Below are 25,293 nucleotides of genomic sequence, written 5' to 3' on the forward strand. Positions count from 1 at the left end.
GAAGTATAGAAGTATCTAGAAAATGTATAAAAAGCATCAAAAGAAGGCAGTACTACTGCTAAAGCACTTTCATTGAATTCTTAGTGGATATAGAATGCTCTTTAGGCAGAAGAATATGGCCATCCCATGAACTGTTGAAAGGAATTATTGATGCTGAATACCCGCATTTTAGAAACCAAACTATTTTTCCACAGTGATGACTGTGCCCTCCTTGCCCATTTAACAAACGTAGCAGTTGTGCTGTCAAAAACAAGCTTTTATTACTCAGAGATAATACGAATTTCTCCATGAATTGCTCGGAATTCGAATGTTTGGTTAGAAAGTCGTTCTTTTTGCAAGTTCATTTGCCAGTTGATGAAGAATGCAAAATGACTCACACCTTTTTTTGTATAATCCATGTTAGGACACTCATTTGAGAAGCAGGACGTATCTCTGAAATCTAAACAAGGTTTTCTAATTCCTGGACTATTCTTCTTAGTAATTATAAAAAAATTGGAGGTTCAGTGAAAAACAATATCTGTGAAGATTGACTTCTCTCAGACATACCTACCAGATCAAATCTTTTGTATATATTTAGGCATCTAACCTGCTTCTTGGTGAATTTCAACAGTCTTTAGAAGAAGAAAGATTGGGAGTTGTCCAGCATTGTCTCAGGCCATATACATTATGTGAAGTTTAACTACTAAGATTCCTAAAGCCAGGAAGACAGATTTTGTGAATTGGTCTTTGGACATACGTATCAAACTGTATTTTCATTACATCTTTGGTGCTTGAATGTTTTCTGTATTTCTCCTTAAGTATTTTAGAATTCTTGCAGTATGGGTATGCACTGTGCAGTTGTTGCTTCACTTACATCATAGATTTCTTATAATGGTAAAAGAAGCATTCATCTCTTTAAAGAAGATCCTAGTTACCATCCCATCTGCAAGTGACAATTTAAAACAATACAAAAAACAGAAGACCACCAACACCGCTGGTTAACCAGACAAAGGATCAGTCTCAACAGCTATGATGTTAAGTGCCCTGTATGTATACCTGATCCTTCCAAGGAGTGCAAATTTTGCTCTTGATTTCCATCATTCCATGTACAAGGTATATCAGATAATTTAATTTCCCCCTTTCCATCTCCATTGCCTTTCAGTATCCTATGCAAGGTTCAACTGATATGAGGAGTGGAAAAGCGACTATAGAAGCAGCAGTTACTGGTAAGTATTCTTCCATGCATTAATACAGAAGTTTGCATCACAGAACATCAAAAGCAAAATTTTTTTGTAAACTTCCCCAAAAAGTAAAACAAGACTATGAAGTTGGAATGTATTTCATTGCTTGCTTTAATAAACAGCCTCACCTTCAATAATTTTAAAACCATGTGAAGTTACTTCAAAAAGTAAATTATCAGAAAAATAATTGCATCTGATGAACCATTCAATTAAACACGCTTACATATACTTTCATCTGCTGAATACAAACCTGAAGAAAAATTCAGTTACTAATCGATACATAACAGCAGCTTCATTTTGGAATAAATTTCCAATAATATTTCAGTTTAACCTTTTTTTTTCCTCTGAAGTAGACAACTTATTTGTTCAACTTTAGAATTAAAACTCATGTTCTTTTTCTTCCTTTCGTTGTGCCAGAATTAAAAGCTAACTCTTTTGAGAAGAAGTTAACTGGCTTTTTTCCAGTAAAGAATAAATTGTACAGGTAAGACCTCTATAAAGAGCATAGAAAATACCTGAATTAGTTTGTTAGTGTTATCTAAAATCTGAGGGCAGTAAAATAAATTTATCACAAATCCACTCAGGAAATGCATATATTTGTTACAACTAAGTTAAGGTGTTGTAGGAGAAATAGAGGGAATTTGAAAGAAAAAAAAAAAAAAAAAGATTATTGCCTATGGGATTCAAGATTGAGCAGTTCAGACAATGGTTCAGTTCATGTAACCTGGGCCAGGAACGAGGGCAGTTATCTAAATTTGTCAAGAAACCTAAAATTTGGGCAGAAAAATATGAACAATATCATAACTGGATTCCCCCCCGCTCCCCTTTTTTTTTTTTCATATGTCATGTGGAATAGATAAACACTTTAGAGAAATCTCTGTCACTACACTTTTACACTGGTCTGAAGACCCACAGCAGTGGTGGGGGAAAAAACAGTGAAAAAACCAAAGAACTTAGTAATAGGCAATTTTGCTTCTGCAGAAGACCTGACCGCTGGGCAGAGGGCTGGGATCAGGTCTGCAGTCTAAGCAGCGAGAGAATCACATGGTTCCACTCTGAAAGCAGTAAAGACTTGGTTTTATCAATTGAAACTGCAGTCTTCTGAGAGACTACCTTATAAGTCATAGATGTAGTTTGCTCTGAAATTGTAAGAGACATATGGATTCTTGAAAATCTGAAGAAAGCCAGCAGCTATAACAAAAAAAATAGGGAACATACCTTACACTTGCAAACATAACTTCTGGGAAGAGGAAAAAAAAAAAAACCCAAACAAAAAACCAAACAAACTAAAAAGATGCTCAAAACTATAGAAAAAAATTATTCTACTCACCAATGTCTAACAAGACGTTATTAGACATGTTCTGTAGATGGTAGTATATCTTAAGAAGTGTTGTACACAGGTAAGCATTTCTACTTCTAAACCACATTTTTCTCCCAATTAAAAATCTTTTAAACTCTGCTTTGATGCTGAAAATTTCAGTAAACTGGAATACAAGGAAATGCTGGAATTGCAGGACAAAAACGTCTCTCAAGTAGTAGACTGCTAATTAGTTACTTCTTGATCACTAACCAACATTTCACTTTCAGAATATGAAGCATTCATTAATATGACATCACTTTGTAGTTACCAGTCGATTTTATAATGAAGAGCTACATTAACTCCACCTCAATATACAAGTATCAGCAGAAAAAATACACTAGAATTCTGTGTCAAATCATCATCTCTAAGGTAAAACTTACAGGAAGAAAACAGCAGAGGAGAAGTAAGGTAAGCAACTCCTTTGTAGCGTGGAGATTTCCACTTAAAACAGGAAATGTGAATAGTTTAATTAATGAGAGACATAGCATCTGGCACTCACAAGAAAAGGAGATAAAGTTGTTCATCACTGAGGGGAAAGTTTCTACGGTTTTCAAGAAACATAAAAGGTTTTCTATGTTTCCAAATAAGTATGCTATGCTTCAGCTGAATAATGAAGTCTCAGGTTGGACCGTTTAACAATCAATCAAGTCCAATTTGGGGCTAGTACCAAGAAAGATGTAAGGAAAGAAACATACTATGCAGACTAACCCAAATGGCATTCAAGTGTGAGTTTCTTTAATATTAAATAGTTTTTATATTTTTCGTTTCAGTAACATTCAGTTTAATATTAGCACTCTTCTACCATGCCAAACAACACTACTGTTGAGTTTGTTTTTATGCTGTTTCTTCTCAACAACGTGGAAGAACTTCAGGTGAAGATGTGGAGTAAAAAAGCTACTTGGGTAGGTACATAATCACTCTTTTCTCTCCTTCACAGGCTTCTTCAGCAGAAATTACGACAACAAGAACAGTTTTTAATACCGTTTTCTAATGGAGCAGGCACAGATGACTCCAATCTGATGTCATCTTGGTCATGGCGTGTGTGATTAGCAGCCAAACTGGCCCACTGTGATACCCAACGTTTACCTCCAGGGGCAGTAGAACTTTCCTAAGGAAGAAAAAAAGCAGAAGAAAAATTACAACTATTTGATAAAAACCACGTCCTCTTTCCAGTTTTTTTTCCTGAATAGACATGTCAAACACTATTTACCTGGAGAAAGCTGGAAAAGGAGTTTACCTCAATAAATTGCAAACAAACAAACAAAATCTTTATAGTTGCAGAATCAGTACAGAATAAACAGCTTTTTCTAGTGCAGAGAACTTTTAAACATCAGAACCTATATAAAATATATTAGAATGTGCTAGTTCTAAAACCGGGTTAATTTCAGTCCTCAGCTCAGAAGGGCAGGAAAAAAACAAGGGGTGTGGGGGTGTGTGTGTTCAAAAAATAAAAAAGTGCTTCAGGAAGACACGAAAGTGACATTTTACCAGTTTAGAAGACCCTCTTGTCCAGATGAAAAACTGTATTTACTTCATTACAGAAAGACTACCTTAAGGACTGAAAGAGTAAGATAACTTATGATGGAAAGGAAAGGAAGATCAGGAAAGGAAGACCAGATCATTTGTTTGGCCTAAACAAAAAAAGAAGCAAAGATTAGTTTAAACCATCCTACTGGGTAACAGTGAAGTCAATGTAATCAGTATCTGATCATTTTTTGCAGCTGACCTAGAAAGAAATTAATTTATTTTCTTGACGGTAAGCCCTTTGAAACCTTTAATATTTCTAAAATGTAATAAAAGTAAATATAAAATTAAATCATCTTCTTACGTTATGTTGTTATAGCATCCTAAGTATTTTTTAATTAAAAATTGATTTGTAAATATAATTCAATATTACTGTTTTAACCGATATATTATAGCCTCTCTTGCTCACATCTCCAAAAAAGGACAGCATGCACATGCGCGCGCACACACACTGTACACTATCAAAGGCTTTATAAAAGTTTACATATTCTAATTTGTTGGACTCAAAAGACAAAGCACCGTAAATAACAGAAGTCATTGACTACAGTTCCAAAGGAGTTACATAACCATAGGCAAGTCAAAAGAGAAATCGCAATCCAAGATCAACAAAAGAGATGGGAAAGACATGGAGACACCAGCAACCTGCTCAGCAAAGAAATTTGTAGGAGCTATTTCAAAGGTTAGCTGAAGCTTTACTGCCTGTTCAAATCTTGGCACTTCTATTCAAAATGCTGATTTTTGCCTCATGCCTTGGCCACTCTGGTATTCTAGTCTTTGACCAGGAACCATCTCCATAAATTTTATAAAATTTATTTAGCAGAAATGGAATGGTCAACAATGTCATCTAGTGTATGATGACTTCTTTCAAATTAAAAGCTACTTAGACATTTGAGAAGACTTGAATTTATGATCTTGAATTTCTCCTGATTAAATGAATGACCCTAAATAATACAAACAAGTGCAACATCACAAATCTCTTTCAGAATATTATGAATGTAGTAAGTCAGAGATGCACCAAATCATTTGTTTGAACTATTACACAAATTTCCACATTGTGAATTCATTTCTTAGAATCAAAATGTTATAAAATTCAAGCCTAATAACAGCAAAGGAAGGCAGTTTGATGTTTCTGTTATTTATGGGCATTTCTGAACACAATGCAAGCAAAAGGGTGCCAGAAAAAGTATTACAAAAACACCATTCAAAAATGCGCTGCATTTATGCATCGACAAATACTGCTCAAGCCTCATTTTTCTTTCTTATCTCTAAACTTTCTTTTCTCTATTTCCTGGCTGTACTAGTGAACTTCAATCTTTAATAAAACAATTAATTACAGTCAAAACCAAGTATGATAGACATCCCAATTATCTTTGCTACAGAAAACTTCCACTAGTTCCTTGTGTACCACCTAGCCAATTCCAGAGATACAGATATGATATGTACTCAAAAACTGAATTCCACTTCACAATAGAGAAATATATTGACTTCACAGATTAACTGTAGTAAAGGAACATGATAAATTACTTTTCTCTGAAAGTAATTACACTGCCAAAAAACCATTTTCTACATAGCAGTGGATGTAAATGTGTTTTGCCAGCTCTCTATATATACAAGCACAAACAACAAAGCTATGAAAAGCAGTTTCTTTTGATAGCAGTTTAAGAACATTCAAAAGGTGAAAGGTTTATAAAACACATTAAAAGTCACATTTAGTTATCCTAATGTTCTTCCTATAACTCATATCAATTTGTGTCTTACAGGCTCTCAAGTAAGCAATCCTCCAAATCTTCTCTTGATTACCAAAAGGAATTTCCTAGTCTTTCAGAAATGCTGGTTTTACATAAGCAATACCAGCGTTTTAACTTCATGTTAAATCTGCTTTCCTTTATGCTTATCGCATATACAAACTAAATTGGAGTAACAGATCTTCAGAAAATGTACCAATGGATTTCTGTGGACAGTATTCAGCCTGAAGATTTAGGGCTTCAGGTTCCATGTCTGAAAAAAACCAACAGTACACACACATGACACCTGGAAGCATCTCCAATACTTGGCATTTCAGAGCAGAATAACATTTAAAAAAAAATAATTCAAAAAGCTGAATCAAAAAAAGAAAAAAAGAAGACTTTTCAGACACATACTCCATTAATCTGCAGTCATCAGTTTGGTGGCCTTCTACGATGAGGTTACAGCATTGGTAGATAAGGGAAGAGCAACTGATGTCATCTACATGGACTTCTGCAAAGCATTTGACATTGTCCCACGTGACATCCTGGTTTCTAAACTGGAGAGACATGGATTTAACAGATGGACCACTCGGTGGATAAGAAATTGGTTGGATGGCCACACTTGAAGAGTTGCGGTCAACGGCTTGATGTCCAAATGGAAACCAGTGACGAGTGGAGTTCCTCAGGGGTCAATACTGGGACTGGTGCTGTTTAACATCTTTGTCAGCAACATGGGCAATGGGATTGAGTGCACCCCCAGCAAGTTTGCCAACAACACCAAGCTGTGTGGAGCCGTCAACAAACTGGAGGAAAGGGATGCCATCCAAAGGGACCCGGACAGGCTTGAGAGGTGGGCCCTTGCCAACCTCATGAAGTTCAACAAGGCCAAGTGCAAGGTCCTGTGCGGAGATCGGGGCAATCCCAAGCACAAATACAGGCTGGGCAGAGAAGTTGTGGAGGCGCCATCCCTGGAAGTGTTCAAGTGTTGGATGGGGCTTTGAGCAACCTGGTCTAGTGGAAGGGGTCCTTGTTCATGGTAGGGGGTTGGAACTAGGTGATCTTCAAAGTCCCTTCCAACTCTAACCATTCTATGATCTCATGTTGTAAGAATTATATTATGCAATCCTTTCATATATTGAAGTGCCATCCGAAAAGCAGTTCTTTTAGTTCCTCTCCACTCTACCTGCTTCAGAACCATATTGCTCCAGGGGTGATGATCTTTTTTCAGATTTCCATACTCATTTTATTTACCGCCAGTGTCTTCACATTTGTTCCTGGAACAACACTGACATCTGTCTCAAACAGTTCTTTCTCCTTTTGTTGCATTTCCTCTACTTATACAGCAAAACCCAGCAATTGTACCCATCTCAACTATTACCTTGATACACTAAATGAATTGTATCAATCTGTTCTTCTAAGGTAAATTTCCATTCCCTTAATAATCTGAGTAGACCTCTTTGTACTTTCTCTAGTCTTGTATTCACCCTTCTTTAAGAATGGGAACAATTCTAGTGCCAGTATTTCAGAGGAAGTTTCACCAACGCTTTCTACAATGGCAACAACACTGCCCTTTTCTACTGAGAATACATTTTCCAGGGTATCCAAGGGTCATATTTGCCTTTTCACAGCTATATTACATTGGTGACACAATCCTACATTTCAGTATAGCATCTAAGTTCAAACAAAAAGTATCAAACTTCAGACTGAATGGTTTGCTCTACAGAAGCACAGGAAATGAGTTTAATTAGAGACGACAAAGAAAAGGAAATATGGCCTCTAAATACACACAACAATTCTCCACTTCTAAATACAGCAAATATTTTCTGGAATGAAGTGATTCAGTATTCAGAATGTGAGCAGTATTATTTATTTTATCTTCAGTGGAAAAACCACAAAATGGGCATTCAAAGTAGGAAAAGGAACATCGTAGTCAACGGCACTGATGAACCTGCAGATGCAGAACCAGGTTTCTAACTGTGCTGTAGTCTTAACAAAAAAATAAAAAAACCCCAAAGATGCACATCAAAGATAATGTTGATAAACCATGTATTATGCAAGAACTGTGGTTAGCATAGATAACTGGCCACTGAAAATTAAATGGAAGCTGGTAGATAAATGGTATATAAATCACAGCCCAAATGTCTGCAGTATTTGTATTAATCAAGAACACATAGTAAGAATCATTAATAATAATAACAACAACAATTTTGTCTTTGTTCTCTATTGTATGAAACTTTTGTTCTTAAATCACACTTACCCTGGTTGGCAAGTGGCAGCTTATAATACAGAAAATAAAAACATTTAAATATTTTAAATAGATAGATTTAGTATTTTTACTGCCTATCTATAATCACTGAAAAAGAAAGAACCAGTGTATGCAGGCTCAATCCAACTGTGTCAGACATTCACTCTGCATTTTATTTAGTTTCATGACATACAGTACTCCAATGTACCAAAGCTTGTCATATCAAAGAAAAAGCTGAGACTGTCTTTAAAAGAAAAGCAGTTTTTAGGTCCTTTCCAAGCACATTATTCACGATACTTCACAAGCGCTGTAAAGTTATTTAAGTTCTGAATAATCTTTCAACCCCAAAATTGTTTTTAGAAAATCTTCATAACTTCCCAAGCTACCTTTTCCATCTTCCTGAACAGCGATCTCTTATATTTTTATTCTCTGCTTTTTCTATGTCAATTGTGTTCTGAATTTGCCTTATTCTGCTAGGTACAACTGTGATGGGCAGCTGGAACAAGGTTCACCCACAATCTGAGTGGATGCAAGCCTGGAACACTGAGCTACCCCGTGGTTACTTGACTATTTAGCCAAGATCTTAAATAAGGTCTACTAACCTATGATCTGCAGCTCAGTAATGCAGTAAGTCTTCCAAAAACCACCAGTAGTAAAGTTTGTATATAATGAGAATGTCATACCTACGTACTTCACAAATCAAACGCATTTGCCTGTTGCTTTCCTAATGATAAAACAAACTGAATGTAAGTTTTGGTAATAAGACTTTAAATATTACCATCTTCTCTCAGTAGTTATCCTCATCATTGTTTTCCCATTATGAAACTACAAAACACATCTCTGTTTTTCTGAATTAGCTTCTCTTTTACTTCTACATACAAATCAACCAAATTCTATTTTTAATTTTCTCTAGTAAGCTTTTTTCCATCTTCATCTATCTTCATCTCTTCTTACACTAATTCTTGCTACATCCACATTGCTTGTCAGTTTTGCTCCTGTACCTTCGGAACAATTTTCATTTTTCCTCTATCGTGCCTTGTAATAATATTGTAAATTAAGACTATGCTGAATAACCCATTCCCTTTCCAATATAAGATGACCTTTTTATTCAGCAAAGCACCCACAGTAATAAAAGGGCAACATTTATTGTAATTTCAACCTAAATCAAAGCAAGTTTTAGTATGCCATTGCCAGAAGGATACTTAAACCTGCCCTATGGTCACAGAAGTCTCAGTCTTCTAAAATCAAACCCTGTTATTTGCGAAATATGACACCTGGAAAGCTCAATTACGTTCATAATATAAATACTATCTTCTTCTGCTTATGAAATTATAGAAATGGAAAAATATCAATACTTTTAATAATCTTGAAAACTTTAATAATCTTGAAAACTTTAATAATCTTGAAAACACAAAAGAGCTGAATGCTGCAAAAGGCATGAAAAAGAAGAGAGAAAGACTGTGGTTATAGCTTCATGCAAAGAGGCATGGTGAAAGTCAAAGTTTGTCAAATTCTTCCAACACAATATGCCCATGCTGTATGGCAATAATCTACTTGAAGCAGTAACCTTAGACAAGCTATTCAAAGATACTGATCTAGATACAGTAACATACTTAGTGTATCAAGATTGTACAGTAGCTAAAATACAACATGATAAAGCACACCTTCTCTAGGAGAAACAGATTCCTACATGCTAAACCCAATATATTTGCATAGCAGGCACACAAAGTCATACTTGAAGCTCTTGATATACTCCAGAAAATTTGCTTATTTATAAAGTTTGCTGATTTAAAGGATCATACTTCAGAAATAGTCTGCCACGGCAAACAGAAGTGTGGTGTACTTCATGACTGTTACCAGATTAATTCTTCTCTAGTGTAAGCCTGTTCCGTTCCCAACACATTTTAAGTTATAGTTTATCCATCACAATGATATCAGAATGTCTCCCAAGTTTCCAATATGAAACACAATTAACATTTAGCTTCTGTGCATATTCTGAGTCATATATAAAGAACAGGCATTTTCCTTTGCCTCATCTTTCACCAACTGGTTAAGTTATACTGCTTCTGAGGCAATTAACATAAGTGACTTCCCATGAGCGGCATCTCACTTGAGAATTCATACCATGAATGTAAAAAGCTGAAGTCCTCTGGCTTTGGAAAAAGTCTGAAATGTATTACCCACCGTTTTTTTCCTAGCTGATTTTGTATTACACAATAAATTCATATACCTTATTTCTGATTTTTAATAGAGTTGATTTGGGCTATAAAACATACCAGCTTTTCCTCAGTTCTGTTGCATAACTTAAAAAAAGTGTATACTGAGCAAGTGTCTGTTGCACATATAATTTTGCAAGGAAGCTCCTGCTACATTTCCAATACACTGGTGTTAGTGCACATAGAAAGGTAGCAAAGTTTACATCATCTTCACAATGTAACGTGTCTCTGACAGAGAAGTTTTGATAATGAAATAAAGGCCTAAGAAAAATTAAACTTATAGATCTGAGCTAATATTTTCTAGGCAAGGGTTTTTTTTTGCTGTTCAACACTTACTGGTCAGTTATTAGTGCTCTCTCTTATTGGAAGAAAAAAGAAGACCGTCAAAAATTAAATTCTACCTCTGTGGCAAGAAATCCAGTTGTACTCAGTGGTCTTTTTTCTTCCAGCACTACTGTAGCAGAATTTATAGCCCAATCTTTTACTAAATCTTTCTGGTTCTCGTTGATAACAGGCCTATTATAATCCTGGCTGTCATCCACTCCAAATACCTGAAAATGAAACAAACCATTACATACATTAACCCAATACCATCCTGATACAATGTTCAATGTTAATGGATGGATGGTGGCATGCTAGATAGTGAGTTTAAACAGTTTTTGTTGTATTATGTTTATCTGTCATCTTGGTGAAATCTACAAATTAAATAGAAGAAATATCTACAGCAATTAAAAGAAAAAAGCAGAAGTCTATGTCAACACTGTGAGAATTCAAGGAACTGCTAGTTGGAATGGTCAGATATGAAAAAAAATGACACTGATGAAAGAAACAAAAGGTAAAGGCAAAATCATTATAAAAAACATTTTATAGTCCATTTCCCAATTAAGGAAAAACTGGAACCACCATATTTTCACATTTTTGCTATTATCTAGCGGAAACAAGAAATACAAATGCTTACATCTGCTATTAATAAGCTTATTGAATTATTTCTCTAATAAAAACAAAATTTCAGTTTTTCATTTGTTAGGTACTTAGCAGATGTTAAAGTCCACCAGGTCTCACAAACCATGTAGACACATCTCATTCAAGATGTGACTTGCCACAGTTCTTCTACTATACTGCTTCCTACTGATGCTTAAATTAATCTCTTCCACTTGTGAGAGTAATTTTCCCAAGAGATTTTAAAATCATTGCTCAGAGAAAAATACTAGAAAAATGTTATTACCGAGGCAATTTAGTCATGAGGACTTAAGCAAAGCAGCCAGCATATTGTCTATCAAATTTCTCATGAGTCATAGATACTAAGGGATATGAATTGCTTTCAGAATTGATGTATACTTCGAAGATATTTTAGAGAATACTTTGTATCTTGGAAACACATAATTTATAAAATTTATAAATTTCTGCCTAAGGAATAAATTCACTACTGTACCAGTGAGGACTTGGACATAAAAAAAAATTACAGAATAAAACTGGAACACACCCCTCCCCCATTAACATTGGCTGCTAAAAAGAAACTGTTAACATCAAAAGCTGTTTTGTCTTCGAGAAAGACAAAGAAAAGGAAAGAAGGAAATGACCTTCACAGACATTATCCTCCTGTAAAAAATACTGCTAGTGCAAAAGAGAAAAAGATACACAGGTTTTTTTTTTTTCCCCAAAATTGTTTTGTAATTCAGTTTTGCACAGCAAAGCTAGAGGAGTGGTTTATTAAAATTCTGAACAAGGTTAGCGTATTTAAAAAGGATTCACCACTAGATGGCCACAAACCATAATGTTTTTAGTGTCCAAGAAGCAGATGAAGGAAAAAAAATTTAAAAATTAGGCACCCTCTCATTCAACTCCTGCTTATGCTATTTTTAATGTCCAGAAAGATGTTGTCATAGCATTTTATACATTTATAACTGAGGAAGCTTTTACAAATGCATTGGATTTGTATTTTGCTCTTGTAAGAAAAGCCTGCTTTCTGCAATTCTAAAATTCAGGCAATGCTCCCCAATTTTCAATTAATACAGAAATCATGTCTAGATACACTTATGCACCAGTTGCTGGATTTCATAAATATTTATTTTCTTAAAAAAAAAAGGTGTGATATAACTTGTCTTCTCTTTAATGATATACTTTTAATTTGTACAGTTGTAGAAATTTTTGAAGACACAAACTAGTTGTCATTGACTGCCTCCTTTCTTTGAATATATCACTATTCTGCAGCCACTTTTTTCCTTGTTTAGTGTAGTTCCATTGATTACAGAGTTCTACATGATCTTTTAAATGAAAGGAAATTCTGATTTTATCACATAAGCACCTGAAGGAAAATATGAATTCAACACCTCCATATCTAATCAGCACTACAGGACTAAATTGCTTCCTGTAAATTGCTTCCTATTATCCGGTGACACATTCATCTCCCATGTCAAATTTCTATACTTGTATCAAAACCAGCAGCACCTAAGGACTCTTGCTTTCAGCCTTACCTGTTCTATTTAAGAAAATTTTGTTATTCTTCTTCTATGTCTGAAATTACTGCAAAACCAAATTTGAATATTGCCTATTTTTTTCTGTGAAAGGCAATATGGGTAGCAATAAGACCCAAGTAATAGAATTACTTCTTAATACTTCGTCTGTATATACAGTGTGGATATCATAGGCCAGAAAAGATAAACAAAATATTTGGGGACACTATTACTAGAAAGGGAAAGCACCTTCTTCAGTAAATGTGCATTTTTGCACTACACATTCATTCTACATCTAGGAGCAGTGGTATATGCATGCACCTGCCCTGTCAAAGTTCCATTGCTACACAACAGTAAAGCTCTTCTCAGCAACAATGTAGAGATTCACACAAGTGTGACTAAATTTCAGAGCTGTGAAATATAAAAGTCCTTTGAAAACAATAGTATTAATACATAATTAAGACTTTAAATATGAAAACTATGCAAAAGATCAAAACCAACTCATGTTTAGCATTTGTCAAAATTTAGAACATCATTTGCACACCTGTCATACATTTTCAGAAACTGAATACTAACAGAATTTCAGGATTAACCAATCCACTTACATTGTTCACCAAATAATGAAAATACACCCTCAACAGAAACAGACATGGAATATCCTGAAGGTTTCTGCTGGAAATCATCTCTCTACCATTTAGAAAAATGCAATTTGTACTTGATGGGTTGCAATAAGGTATGTGTGCAGTGGGCTGTTGTGATCGAAGCCTGAATGGATAGACACCTGTATCTTCCTACAAAGACAGAATGACATTCTTCATAGTTTCCAATTCTTCTGGTGTTTCTGTTCTTTAAATACCTTCATGATTTCAAAGTAATTTAAAGGAAGTCTAGGAAATAACAAAACCAAAAAAATCCTGAAAATATGCTGACGACACCCATCGTTGCATCTCTTATCTATTTATACAAAAAGACTGAAGCTTCTTTCAGTAAAGCTTGTATTTGTCAGAAACAGCAGCTACAGCTTTAAACAGAAGCAACTACCATCTATGTTTTGATTAACTGTGTTTTGGGGAAGAAAAAGATGAAGCCAGATTCTGAGATGCAGATTTGGATATGATGAGATGTTTGAAAAATCAGAAGAATGCCCTTTTTTGTTGTTCTGTTTTTGGTAAAGGAGGTAGACAGTCTATGCATTCAATGACCAAGAGCTTTCCTAACCATCTCAAATCACATGTATTCAGCACACAGCTGTCACTGAAAAAAAGAAGTCTCCTAAATCTTTTACACTTTTTTTTCTATCACTGTAAACAATAAGGACTTTCACAAAATAATGATCTTGCTTTTTTGGAGAGAGTCTGGGGGATGGGGAGTAATGTTTATTTTTTAACTTAGACAGCTGTATATACCATGAAGAAAACAATTCCTAGAAATCTTTAAAAAAAATCCCAAAACAAATGAAACAAAACCCCCCCACCCAGATATTAATGCTGATTTTTAAAGAGATGACATTCAGAAATGAAACTACTGGAGAGAAAGATTTTCAAGCTAACAGCTTCCTATAAGCAATCCTTCTAGAAAGTTAAAGTTTTCTGCCCTGCTCTGTCCTATTGTTTATTTTTATGAAATTATATTTTAGCAGAAAGAGTAGATTAGTCAATCCAGAACTCTTCAAGTTTCATAAAGTTACAAAACAAAACCCAGGATAATAATTTTCACAGAATCCCTGAAATCTGACTGACAGGGAAAAATCTAGGCACTGCACCAATCTACACCATTACATCGGGGTCCTGCAGGGTCTTCTGTCACCCGGCTGTAACAGTGGAACTATCAGAAACATCGTATAAATGGTGGTGGTGGTGTTTAAAAATAACTATTGTTATGAAGCATGAAACAATTTCCATTGCAAATCAGGACATTCAGAATGGCAACGGAATGACCACAACATTCCTGTAAGAAGTCAAGCCCTGTTTATGAAAAGTGGTCAACATAATTTTGTTTAACCTACAATCCAGTTGACCTCTCAAGCAAATGGATTAACAGGTGATAGACAGACTGCATCCAGTTTTGGTCGCCCCAGTACATGAGACATTGTGTAACTGGAAAGAGCTTAGCAGAGGCCACCAAGATGGTCAAGGCTGGAGCACTTTCCACGTGGGAAGAGTCTGGGGAAGCTGGGCTTGATCAGTTTGGCAAAGGGAAGGCTTTGGGGTGCCTATGGGGTGTGTATCAAGATGATAGCCAGGCTCTTCACACTGGTGCACGGCAGGAGGACAAGGAATAACTTGCATAAGTTGAAACAACAGAGGTTAAGATGGAATATAAAGAAAAGCATTTTGATTCTGAGGACAGTCAAGCAAGATTGCCTCGTCTCTGTCCTTGTAGGGTGTGAAGGCTCAAATGGATAAAGTCCTGGGCAATCTGGCCACAAAGCTGATCCTGCTTTGAGCAGGAGGTTAGACTAGAGACCTCCTAAGGTCTTTTTCAGCTTATGTGATCCTATGATCCTTAATGACAATGATCCTAGATAATAACTTAGCATCTCAGGTCAGCCTTTTGGCTCAAAAGAATCATTCTTGAGAAAGCCCAATGGGAAATACAGTAAATTCTCAATTGCGGAACTGCTAACGGTATGGCTGACATATAATCAAATCTCCTAAATCAGGAGGGAAAAAGGGAGTTCCCAAAACATAATTTTCAATTTTAAAGCAATGAACGGTAAGCTCTCCAAAGATCCCCCTGTGATACTCCACTTACATTCTGTGGTTCCATAAGTAAAACAAAGGGACAAAACAGCATGCTAGAAACACAGCAAGTCGCAAAGCACTATGCTGTTACTTGCTGGAATGCAAACTCAGCCTGAAAAGTACACAGGCGAAGTACAAAATAACTGATGACAAAACAACTGCACCTTGACATAGATATTAATAAATTCCACCACTTTATCTCAGCAAGTTTTCCAATATTGTAACTGAGAACATAACTTTATCTAAATAAAATAGTAATTTTTAAAATTCTTTATCCAATAACAAACAAGAATTAAAAAAAAAATAAAATCTATGTAACACAATACAAGCAAGATACAATCACTGCAAGAAGTACTGGCGTATTTTTGGAGACAGCATGAGTTACAGGACCAAGCCTGAGCACATGCCTTGTTTCTTCTGCAAGGGCTAATTTTGTAGAAAGCAGAGTAATCTGTTTGGCAGGCCATACACATTTCCCTGTGAAAACAGCTCATGACTCAGAGCACACCTGCTTGTCATAATAGCTGAAACACAGCTTTAACAGAAGCTAGCTTTAGTGATTGGGAATTGGTCTTGATCGCTTTTCCCTCTCCCTCCCCTGCAACAGATGAATTAATATCTTTTGTACCACAGATGAACTATACTAGAGGTCAGTATAATGACTTTAATTATCAAAAGTGATGATTCTTTAAAACCACAGAAGCAGTTTTTCTTTATTGATAGAAGTGAGACCTTCTAGAAATTAAAATGAAAACTGGACAGAAAACTTAATGGTAATGGGAACCATTTTTCTGAATCAAAAGGAAGAAAATGAGTTCGCTAAAAAACCTAACAAAAGCCCACTTGATGTTTTCCTTATGTGCTTTTTATAAACTTCAAAGTTCTTGAGTAAGAAAAAAAAACTTCTTTCGGTTGTATCTCATTTATATGCCTTTCAGAGTTCCTAATGTCAGGACTTGATGCTTACTTTTATTTAATTTCAGGACATTAATTTTAGAATATTTCATGGTGTATGAAGATCATACTGCAGTTCTACAATATTACAATTAGTCAGTACTTAGCGTCCACAGATCTAGTTCCTCCTCCAAATCATTACTGAAGATACTGACATCAATGGAAAAAGAGGTCCTATTTGAGAATCCGAATAGATTTCTTCACTCAGTTTTATAATGAATTATGTATATTAAAACAGGGATTCTATTCTTCTGCATACCTACTTACTACACAAAGTATTAGAAAGCATTTTGAAGAGCATTAACACAAACCAGGAGCATAAATTTTATTCAAAATACAAATCTGAAGAATTCTATCTAGTTTTAAAATTTTGAGTTTCTAAAGTTTACCCAAGAATCTTACTGTTGTGGTCTTAACATAACAGATATGCAGTAATTACTAATAATAAGATTAACAGAAAACCAAAAAATTAATAAGGATTCTAGCTGCAATTCAGAAAGCTGTAACTAGGAACCTACCTATTAATGATGGTATTTGTAAACTAGAAGTATTTGAATAATTCCCCTTCTCTTCTTTCAGATCCTAACAACAGTTACAGGCGCAATCTGGTGATATATTTGAAAAGGATGATGATTTAAATGCTAATAATTTCAGTGCAGACAATATGCATACAAGGAGCAGAACAAAACCCAAAGACAAAAAGTATATAAAAGGGAATTCAAAGACGAACAGTTAAAAAAGCAAACTAAATCAAACCTGGGCATAGGTAAGGGACAAGGGGCTGTACTGCACAGTGCATTAAAGACAGGACCATCGCAAAAGAAAACCAGGAGCAAGTAATTAAATTTGAAATAAGGTATTTGCCATTGTAAAGTGATGGGAATGTAAATTATAACAGCAATTATGTTTCACAACTTTTTAGGGGAAAGGAAGATGATGAGTGTATTTGATTTTCAGGATAGTCAAATAAAAGTACATTTCAGAAACTGAGCTGTGAACTGATACAGTCAGACCAGCAAGAAAGAAAAAAAAAAAGGGGGGGGGGGAAGAGACATGAATTTGGAAACACAAGCAGGATTTGGACACAGTTTGGATGTACTAAGCAAGAAGGAGAAAGTGTAAATAAGCCACACTCAGAGGATGCTTGATTGATGGGAGAGAGGATTCCAGACAGCAGGGAAATGGAAGAGGCTTCAGATCCATATCGCAGATCATCCTGGCAATGCTGTGCTTAGTGTTCAGACCGAGCTCCTCAGGATTCTTCAAAATGAGGTAGTCCAGACATTCATAATATACATATACAGCAAATTGGTTGTTAGAAGTCAAAGTTACCAATCAGATCGAAAAGGCAAAAGGCAAACATTTTCTTGCCAGCTCTGAGAGAGCATGATTAGCCGGAGTATAGCACTGAAAATCACTTTGTTTAGCTACTGCGTGAACTGTGTTTAACCAAGTTGCTTCTGAGAAGTCTGATTTTAATAGTTTTTGCTTGTTCTTGGCAGTTATCCTAGCCATCCCAGGCAAACAGACTGTGTTCTGTGCAGGGTATATCTCATGAATAGCCATGGATTTTTCACAGAAGCTGTTTATGTCATTTAAACAATATACTGAAGACATAGAATCAGATGCAAGATGCTCTGGTATAAAAAAAGCTACATAACCAAATGAAAAGGACCAATGTGCCAAGTCTAATAACTTCCTCTTACCAGATGCCAGTTACATATTTACATGCACAGATATTTTGTACCTAATTGCTATAGTAAAGAATTAATTTTCTTTAGAAATCCAAATTCAAAAAGAAAAAATAAATTTAGAGACTGTAAGCATCCTGTCCTCAGAAGAAAAAAAGATTACAAACATCCTCAGAACTCTTGACAAAATTTAAACACTCAGATGATTTCATGGGCTTCAACTCTTCTACTTTTTCAGCACTGTATTCATTAAATATGGTCATTCTGCAACCAAGACTCTCTGTGTGGCTAAAAGACATTCTTTCTAGAAGAAATTGCTGAAGTAATGCTAAAAGCAATTAAACCCAGAGGGTGTGTAAAGACAGAAGATCTGAAAGTCATTTACTGAAAATAGTTATCTCTGTCTGGGTTCCTTAAACAGTCATTGAAACATGCTGAGACTTTTTTTTTTTTATTTCTTTCTCCTAACTTACTCCCTGTCCATTGATTGTTTTCAGGTAGTCTGTCATTCATAAGACTGCAAAAATTTACCAAGAAGTGTTCCGTAATGTGCATGTTAACTCCATAACAGGAGGAGTTATAATAAGAAGTATGTTAAGTATTGCAATGAAAACATTTCCCCTTCCCTGCTCCACTTGCACTGTAATAAGGTTTTAGATGAACATAGTTTTAGTAAAAATATACATTTTCTAAAAAACCGCAGATCTTGAAATAATGTTTTGATTTGGTATATGGCTCCATGTTTTAAAAACATTCCCTGCTGTGCATTGCACACTATTTACAAATGATACAAAACGTGAATTATTGTACACTTCTCACAGAACTAGACTGATATAACATAATCATAGAATCATAGAATGGTTTAGGTTGGAAAGGACCTTGAAGATCATCGAGTTCCAACCCCCCTGCCACAGGCAGGGACACCTCCCACTAGACCAGGTTGCCCAAGGCCACGTCCAGCCTGGCCTTGAACATGCCCTAGTAAAAAGTCCTTCCCCAGCTCTCCTGTAGGCTCCCTTTAGGTACTGGAAGGCCTAAGATCTCCCCGGAGCCTTCTTTACTCCAGGCTGAACAGCCCCAGCTCTCTCAGCCTCTCCTCATAGGAGAGGTGTTCCAGCCCTTGGACGATCCTTGTGGCTCTCCTCTGGACACACTCCAGCAGGTCCATGTCATTCTTAATGTTGGGGACTCCAGATCCGGGTGCAGTACTCCAGGTGGGGTCTCATAAGAGTGGAGTAGAGGGGCAGAACCACCTCCTTTGACCTGCTGGCCATACGTTTGATGCAGCCCAGGATACGGATGGCCTTCTGAGCTGCAAGCGCACATTGCTGCCTGACGTTGAGCTCCTCATCCACCAACACACCCAAGTCCTTCTCCTCAGGGCTGCTCTCGATCCATTCCCCACTGAGCCTGTATTTGTGCTTGGGATTGTCCCGATCCAGATGTAGTACCTTGCCCTTGGCCTTGTTGAACTTCATGAGGTTGGCTTGGGCCCACCTCTCCAGCCTGTCCAGGTCCCTCTGGATGGCATCCCTCCCCTCCAGCGTGTCTACCTCACCAAACAGCTTGGTATCATTGGCAAACTTGTTTGAGAGGGTGTTCTCAACCCCACTGTCCATGTCCATGACAAAGATGTTGAATAGTACGGGTCCCAGTACTGACCCCTGAGGAACGCCACTCTTCACTGGTCTCCACTTGGACATCGAGCCGTTGACCACAACTCTTTGAGTGCAACCGTCCAGCCAGTTCTTTATCCACCGAGTGGTCCATTTGTCGAACCCATGTCTCTTCAACTTGGTGACCAGGATATCGTGTGGGACGGTGTCAAATGGTTTGTACAAGTCCAGGTAGACGACATTAGTTGCTCTTCCCTTGTCCACTGCCGCTGTAACCCCTTCGTAGAAGGCCACCGTATTTGTCAGGCATGACTTGCCCTTGGTGAAGCCGTGCTGGCTGTCACCAATCACCTTGTTTTCCATGTGCCTTAGCAGATTTTCCAGGAGGATCTGCTCCATGATCTTTCCAGGCACAGAGGTGAGACTGACAAGCCTGGAATTCCCTGGCTCTTCCTTCTTTCCCTTTTTGAAAATAGAGGTTATGTTTCCCCTTTTCCAGTTGGCAGGAACCTCGGCAGACTGCCATGACTTCTCAAATATGATGGCTAGTGGCTTAGCTACTTCATCTGCCAGTCCCCTCAGGACCCGCAGATGTATCTCATCAGGTCCCATTGACTTGTGCACCTTCAGGTTCCTCAGGTGGTCTCACACTTGATCTTCACCTACAGTGGGTGGTTCTCCACTTCCCCAATCCCCGCATTTGCATTCTGAGTCATGGGCAGTGCGGCTGCAGTCCTTGCCTGTGAAGACTGAGGCAAAAAAGTCATTGAGTACCTCAGCTCTGTCTCTGTCCCGGGTAACCAGCTCTTGCATTTCCTTCCGGAGAGGGCCAACGTTTTTCCTAGTCTTTCTTTTCTTGCTGACATACTAAAAGAAGGATTTTTTGTTTGTTTCAGTGTCCCTGGCCAGATTTAGTTCTATCTGGGCCTTAGCTTGTCTAACCCGATCCCTGGCTGCTCGAGCAATTCCTCTCCGGCTACCTGTCCCTATTTCCACTCCCTATAGGCCTCCTTTTTTGCTTTTGATCATGTGCAGGAGCTCCTTGTTCATCCATGCAGGCCTCCTGGCTTTTCTGCCTGCCTTCCTCTTTGTAGGGATGCATCACTCCTGAGCTTGGAGGAGGTGGTCCTTGAATATTAACCAACTGTCTTGGGCCCTTCTTCCCTGCAGCGCTTCATCCCATGGCACCATACCAAGCAGATTCTTCAAGAGGCCAAAGTCAGCTCTCCCAAAGTCAAGGGTGGTCAGTTTGCCGCGCACCTTCCTCGCTGCCTTGAGGATCTTGAACTCGACCATTTCATGGTCACTACAGCCCATGCTACCCTTGAGTTTGACACTCTACCAGCCCCTCCTTGTTGGTAAGAACAAGGTCCAGCATAGCTCCTCTCCTTGTTAGCTCCTCAAACACTTGGAGAAGGAAGCTGTCCTCAATGCAATCCAAGAACCTCCTGGATTGCCTATGCCCGGCTGTGTTACCCTTCCAACAGATGTCAGGGTGGTTGAAGTCACCCATGAAAACGAGGGTCTGTGAACGTGATGCTGCCCCTATCTGTCTATAGAGGGCTTCATCTGCTCGGTCTTCTTGGTCGGGTGGCCTGTAGCAGCCCCCCACTGTAATGTCCCCTGCTCCCAGTTTCCCTTTAATCCTGACCCATAGGCTCTCAGTTGGCTCTTTATCCATCCCTAGGCTGAGCTCCATGCATTCCAGCTGCTCGTTGACACATAAGGCAACACCGCCTCCTCGCTTCCCTTGCCTGTCTCTCCTGAAGAGCCTGTAGCCTTCCATGCCAAAACTCCAGTTGTAGGAGTCATCCCACCATGTTTCTATGATGCCAATGAGATCATAGCCTTGGAGGCGTGCACACATCTCTAGCTCCTCCTGTTTGTTCCCCAATATATACAAATATAACAATGTAATAAAATACTTATTTATGATTTTGTCACTCTTACTTTCAAAATATTTAGAATAACATTAATCTTAAGCTTGTCAGTCCACAATTCTTCATTTAGCAGTTATTTTACGCTTAATACAATGTTTCATGCCATCTGCAAGATTATTGATAAAACTTCAAGGTTTGTGACAGAGAAGACAAGATCCAGTAAACAAGCTTTATGAACACTTAAAGGAACCACAACAACAAATCATTCAAAAGTACGCAGCCCTTGAAGAACACATTAGCCAGTAACGTAATTATGGTATGAACAGACATACCCTGGGAGCAAAAAGAGTAAGGAGATTCCATTCTATTACAATTTTATTATATATGATAATATATTTTACGTATACTCTGTGCATAGCGTATAATCAAGTAAAATGAAAGATGATAGCATGTACAAAAAAAACCAAGATCATTACTATTATGGCCTGACTAGCTATATAAACAAAGACTTTAAAACAGCATCCTTTTCCAATTTAAAATAAACTGGAACATGATCTAAAATATGAACTTTGCATTGAAAACAAAACCATTTAATGGTTACAATAATTCTTTTTGAAGATGGCAGAAGGATGGATTGAGGTTTGATTTTGATACTTTTTCAAGTTTTACTTCTGGTTGGGAATCAGAATGTTGAATTTGAAATCTAAAAGTACTTTGCAGATGAAAAAAAAATCATTATTTATCAGGAAATTTAAATGAATATAATTGAAGAAAAAAATTTTGGGACCAAAGAAAACTTTATATAAGCCCAATGTTTCCATATGCATATGAGCTGCTATAACATTCTAGATTCCCGGGTTAGCTATGCTGATGAGAACTGAAATACATATATAGCCTCTATTCTGTTCCTTCCCTTCCCACACATGCATAGAAGAGTTTAACTTTGCTATATAAGTTCCACAAAGTTTTTCCATTCAAAAATACCCCGAAATGAAATTGGCTGAAGAAAAACACCAAAGCCCCCTACACAAAACAAACAAAAAAGGACACCCCCCAAAAAAAACCCTGAAGAGCTTGCAAAAAACTCATTGAATTGCTTTTTATTTATTACAATAGCCTCAAAGTATTTAATATTCCAAACTCATCCAGAATTATTTACACATTTATTTATTAAAATGTATTACTGGTAGTATTTTGCTTTATTGAAAAAAGGAATCTCATTAGCCTGATAATTTGCAGTCTTTTTATATCATCCAAAAGGCACATGAACTGCAGAAACATAATTTTGAATTCTTTCATCCACTGACAGACTTACCTTTTCTGTGGACTAGGAAGATTTTTTAACCTGATATGATGGCTGAGAACAACTTCCTTCTAACAGAGCAAATCTGGTTATTTAAAAAATGCAAAACAGATAGAAAATTTATAACTCAGTGCAAAATAGACAGCAATTGCTAAGCATTAATAGCAAAAAGCACCGAACCTATCTAAAGGGCAGAATGGCTGGATGTTAAGGAAAAAAAATCCTAGGGCTCTGCCCCATTTACTTGTGTATTTTATGTGTTAAAATTAACACTGAAAATATGTTCTAAATCAAATCCAAATTCTGAATTTGTTTTATATTGTACTTAGCCATCAGCTGCAATAATAAGAGTATTGTTCTGCTAGAATGAATTATGGCTTTCTGAAGCTATTTGAGAAGAGAATACTGTATGCCTGGTATGTTCAAGGTGGTCTTTGTAGTACGTAAGAGCAGCTTTTCTTCTTTAGTCATTGATGAAATTGCGCTCAATGGTAATTTTAAAAAGAGCTCTACAAGTATAAATAGAGAGCCAGTATCTATTATTCAGTCCTAGCTTTCTTTCATGTTGTTAAGGTATTTATTTTCTAAATGTTTGCCTACTAACCAATTCATACTTCTCTATGAATGTGACATGTGAACATCTGGATGCAGAAATACCATTGGCTAATGAAAGTACTTTTAGTAAGCAAGGTTTATTGCTATTTTTCAAGTGTTCTCTATTTATAAAGAACATTACAGTATAAACATATGGTTGTGTCTTAAAGAACAAGTAAAAGATCAAACTAGTTTGCGAGGAATAGCACCTATCTTGCTCAGAATTTGTATTTTGTAAAACAAAGGTAACAGAGGACCATATGGAAACCCATGAGAGAATAAAAATGCAAGTAAACTTAGTGAGAGATGAGGGAAACATACAACACATTTCCATACCAGTAATACTGGCAGTATTCACTCAATCTCTACATATCAGAAAACCAACACAATTTGAAAGAAATAGCAAGAATGACAAGTTGCTAAAAATTAAAATGAGTCAGAAGTCTTAGAATATGTGTTTTGGAGAAAATGTCAATAATACAAGATGGAATTTGTGTCCATGGATTTGTGTTACTTGTGATAAGTACAGCTTTATCACATGTAAGCGCAGCATTCTCACCAGTTGATTGACTAACCAGAGAAGGCAGTTACACTGGGTAACAGCTAAGGATTGTAACTTATATTGTAACTTGAAATTATAACCACTGTCTCTACAATGGGAGATATTTCCATTCAGAAATATCATTAAATGAAATACGCTTAAGCAAAAACAAACAAAAAACCCCTAGGCCCTACCCATTTTTCTTCTATGACAGTTTCATGTTTTGAGATTTGTCCTGGAAATGTGTATGTATTATATTTTAAAACAGAAACAATTATGAAATCTTCTTATGATGACTGCTTCTGTCTCTGCCTAATCACATAGCCAGAGATTTCTCCTAACCTCTATGAAATTTGATGTTGCTGTTTATTTTTGATACTTATTATTTAATTTTTAAAACTTATTTTTTTAGTTATTATTCAAGATGTTTGTTTTGTTCTAAGAGACGTGTTTAGAATTGGTGTGTCATAAGCAACCTGTTCAAAGCTGGCCACAAAGCAGTGATATTTACTTTCTCTGACAATATCTTTAAAATTTATAAATAAAATTCAAATAACAGCACAGAAGAAATAATTACTAGTATTCCTGAAATAATAAGTAGTTACATCAGTTCCTATCATGGCTGATCTAAGCATGGAAGATTTTAAAATACAATCAATCCAAATGATTAACTGACATACAAGTGAAACAGGAACAACCTTTGGAGGACTCCAAGGTACAGGTCTTGCATCTTTTTTTTTATTTTGTGTTTACAACTGAAAACTATCTGCTTACTATTTGCATGATGTACTTTATTTTTCCACCCTAAAGTCAAATCTATTTTCTTAAATCTTGCAAATTTTCAAACAATTTAACAAATTTCTCTTCTCCTACCCAGTTCATTCTCTGTTGCTATTTGTATAAATTGATTTTATTCCAGTGACCCTGCCTGTCAGTCCTTGATATCTTGTCTGATTTTAATTTCATTGGCTCAGCAAATTATCTACGTGTTGACAGTTGTGGAAGGCACAAGCCTCAATGCTTTTGGAGTCTTTCATTTTAGGTAAGTGATAGACGTTTACTCCGAGACAGTCATCACTGCAGATAAATGATTACATCTCTCTAAGGAAAAGTATCTCTCTAAAAAGCTTTTTTCTGATACTTAGAAAATTTCTTCCTCTTTCCTTCTGATTATTTTTCTCTCTTTCTCACATTCTCTTTTCAATAGCCACGTTTTAAAATGGTA

At 36.6% G+C, this 25,293-nt stretch overlaps 1 protein-coding gene across 3 annotated transcripts in view; it reads right to left on the reverse strand.

Annotated features, from left to right (window-relative positions):
• Positions 1-25,293, reverse strand: part of CEP170 (centrosomal protein 170kDa) — an 81,977-nt gene that overhangs the window by 26,313 nt on the left and 30,371 nt on the right. For 2 of the 3 annotated variants that reach the window (XM_009893643.1, XM_009893642.1), the window contains exons 9-11: positions 24,822-24,823; positions 10,694-10,843; positions 3,562-3,688 (exon numbers count right to left, since the gene is read on the reverse strand). In XM_009893643.1, the coding sequence (XP_009891945.1) occupies positions 3,562-3,688; positions 10,694-10,843; positions 24,822-24,823 (279 nt within the window). The remainder of the gene's footprint in view (positions 1-3,561; positions 3,689-10,693; positions 10,844-24,821; positions 24,824-25,293) is intronic. The other variant, XM_009893641.1, reaches the window with a different exon arrangement.

This window comes from Charadrius vociferus, unplaced genomic scaffold (genome assembly GCF_000708025.1).
Source record: "Charadrius vociferus isolate BGI_N301 unplaced genomic scaffold, ASM70802v2 scaffold309, whole genome shotgun sequence".
NCBI lineage: Eukaryota > Metazoa > Chordata > Aves > Charadriiformes > Charadriidae > Charadrius > Charadrius vociferus.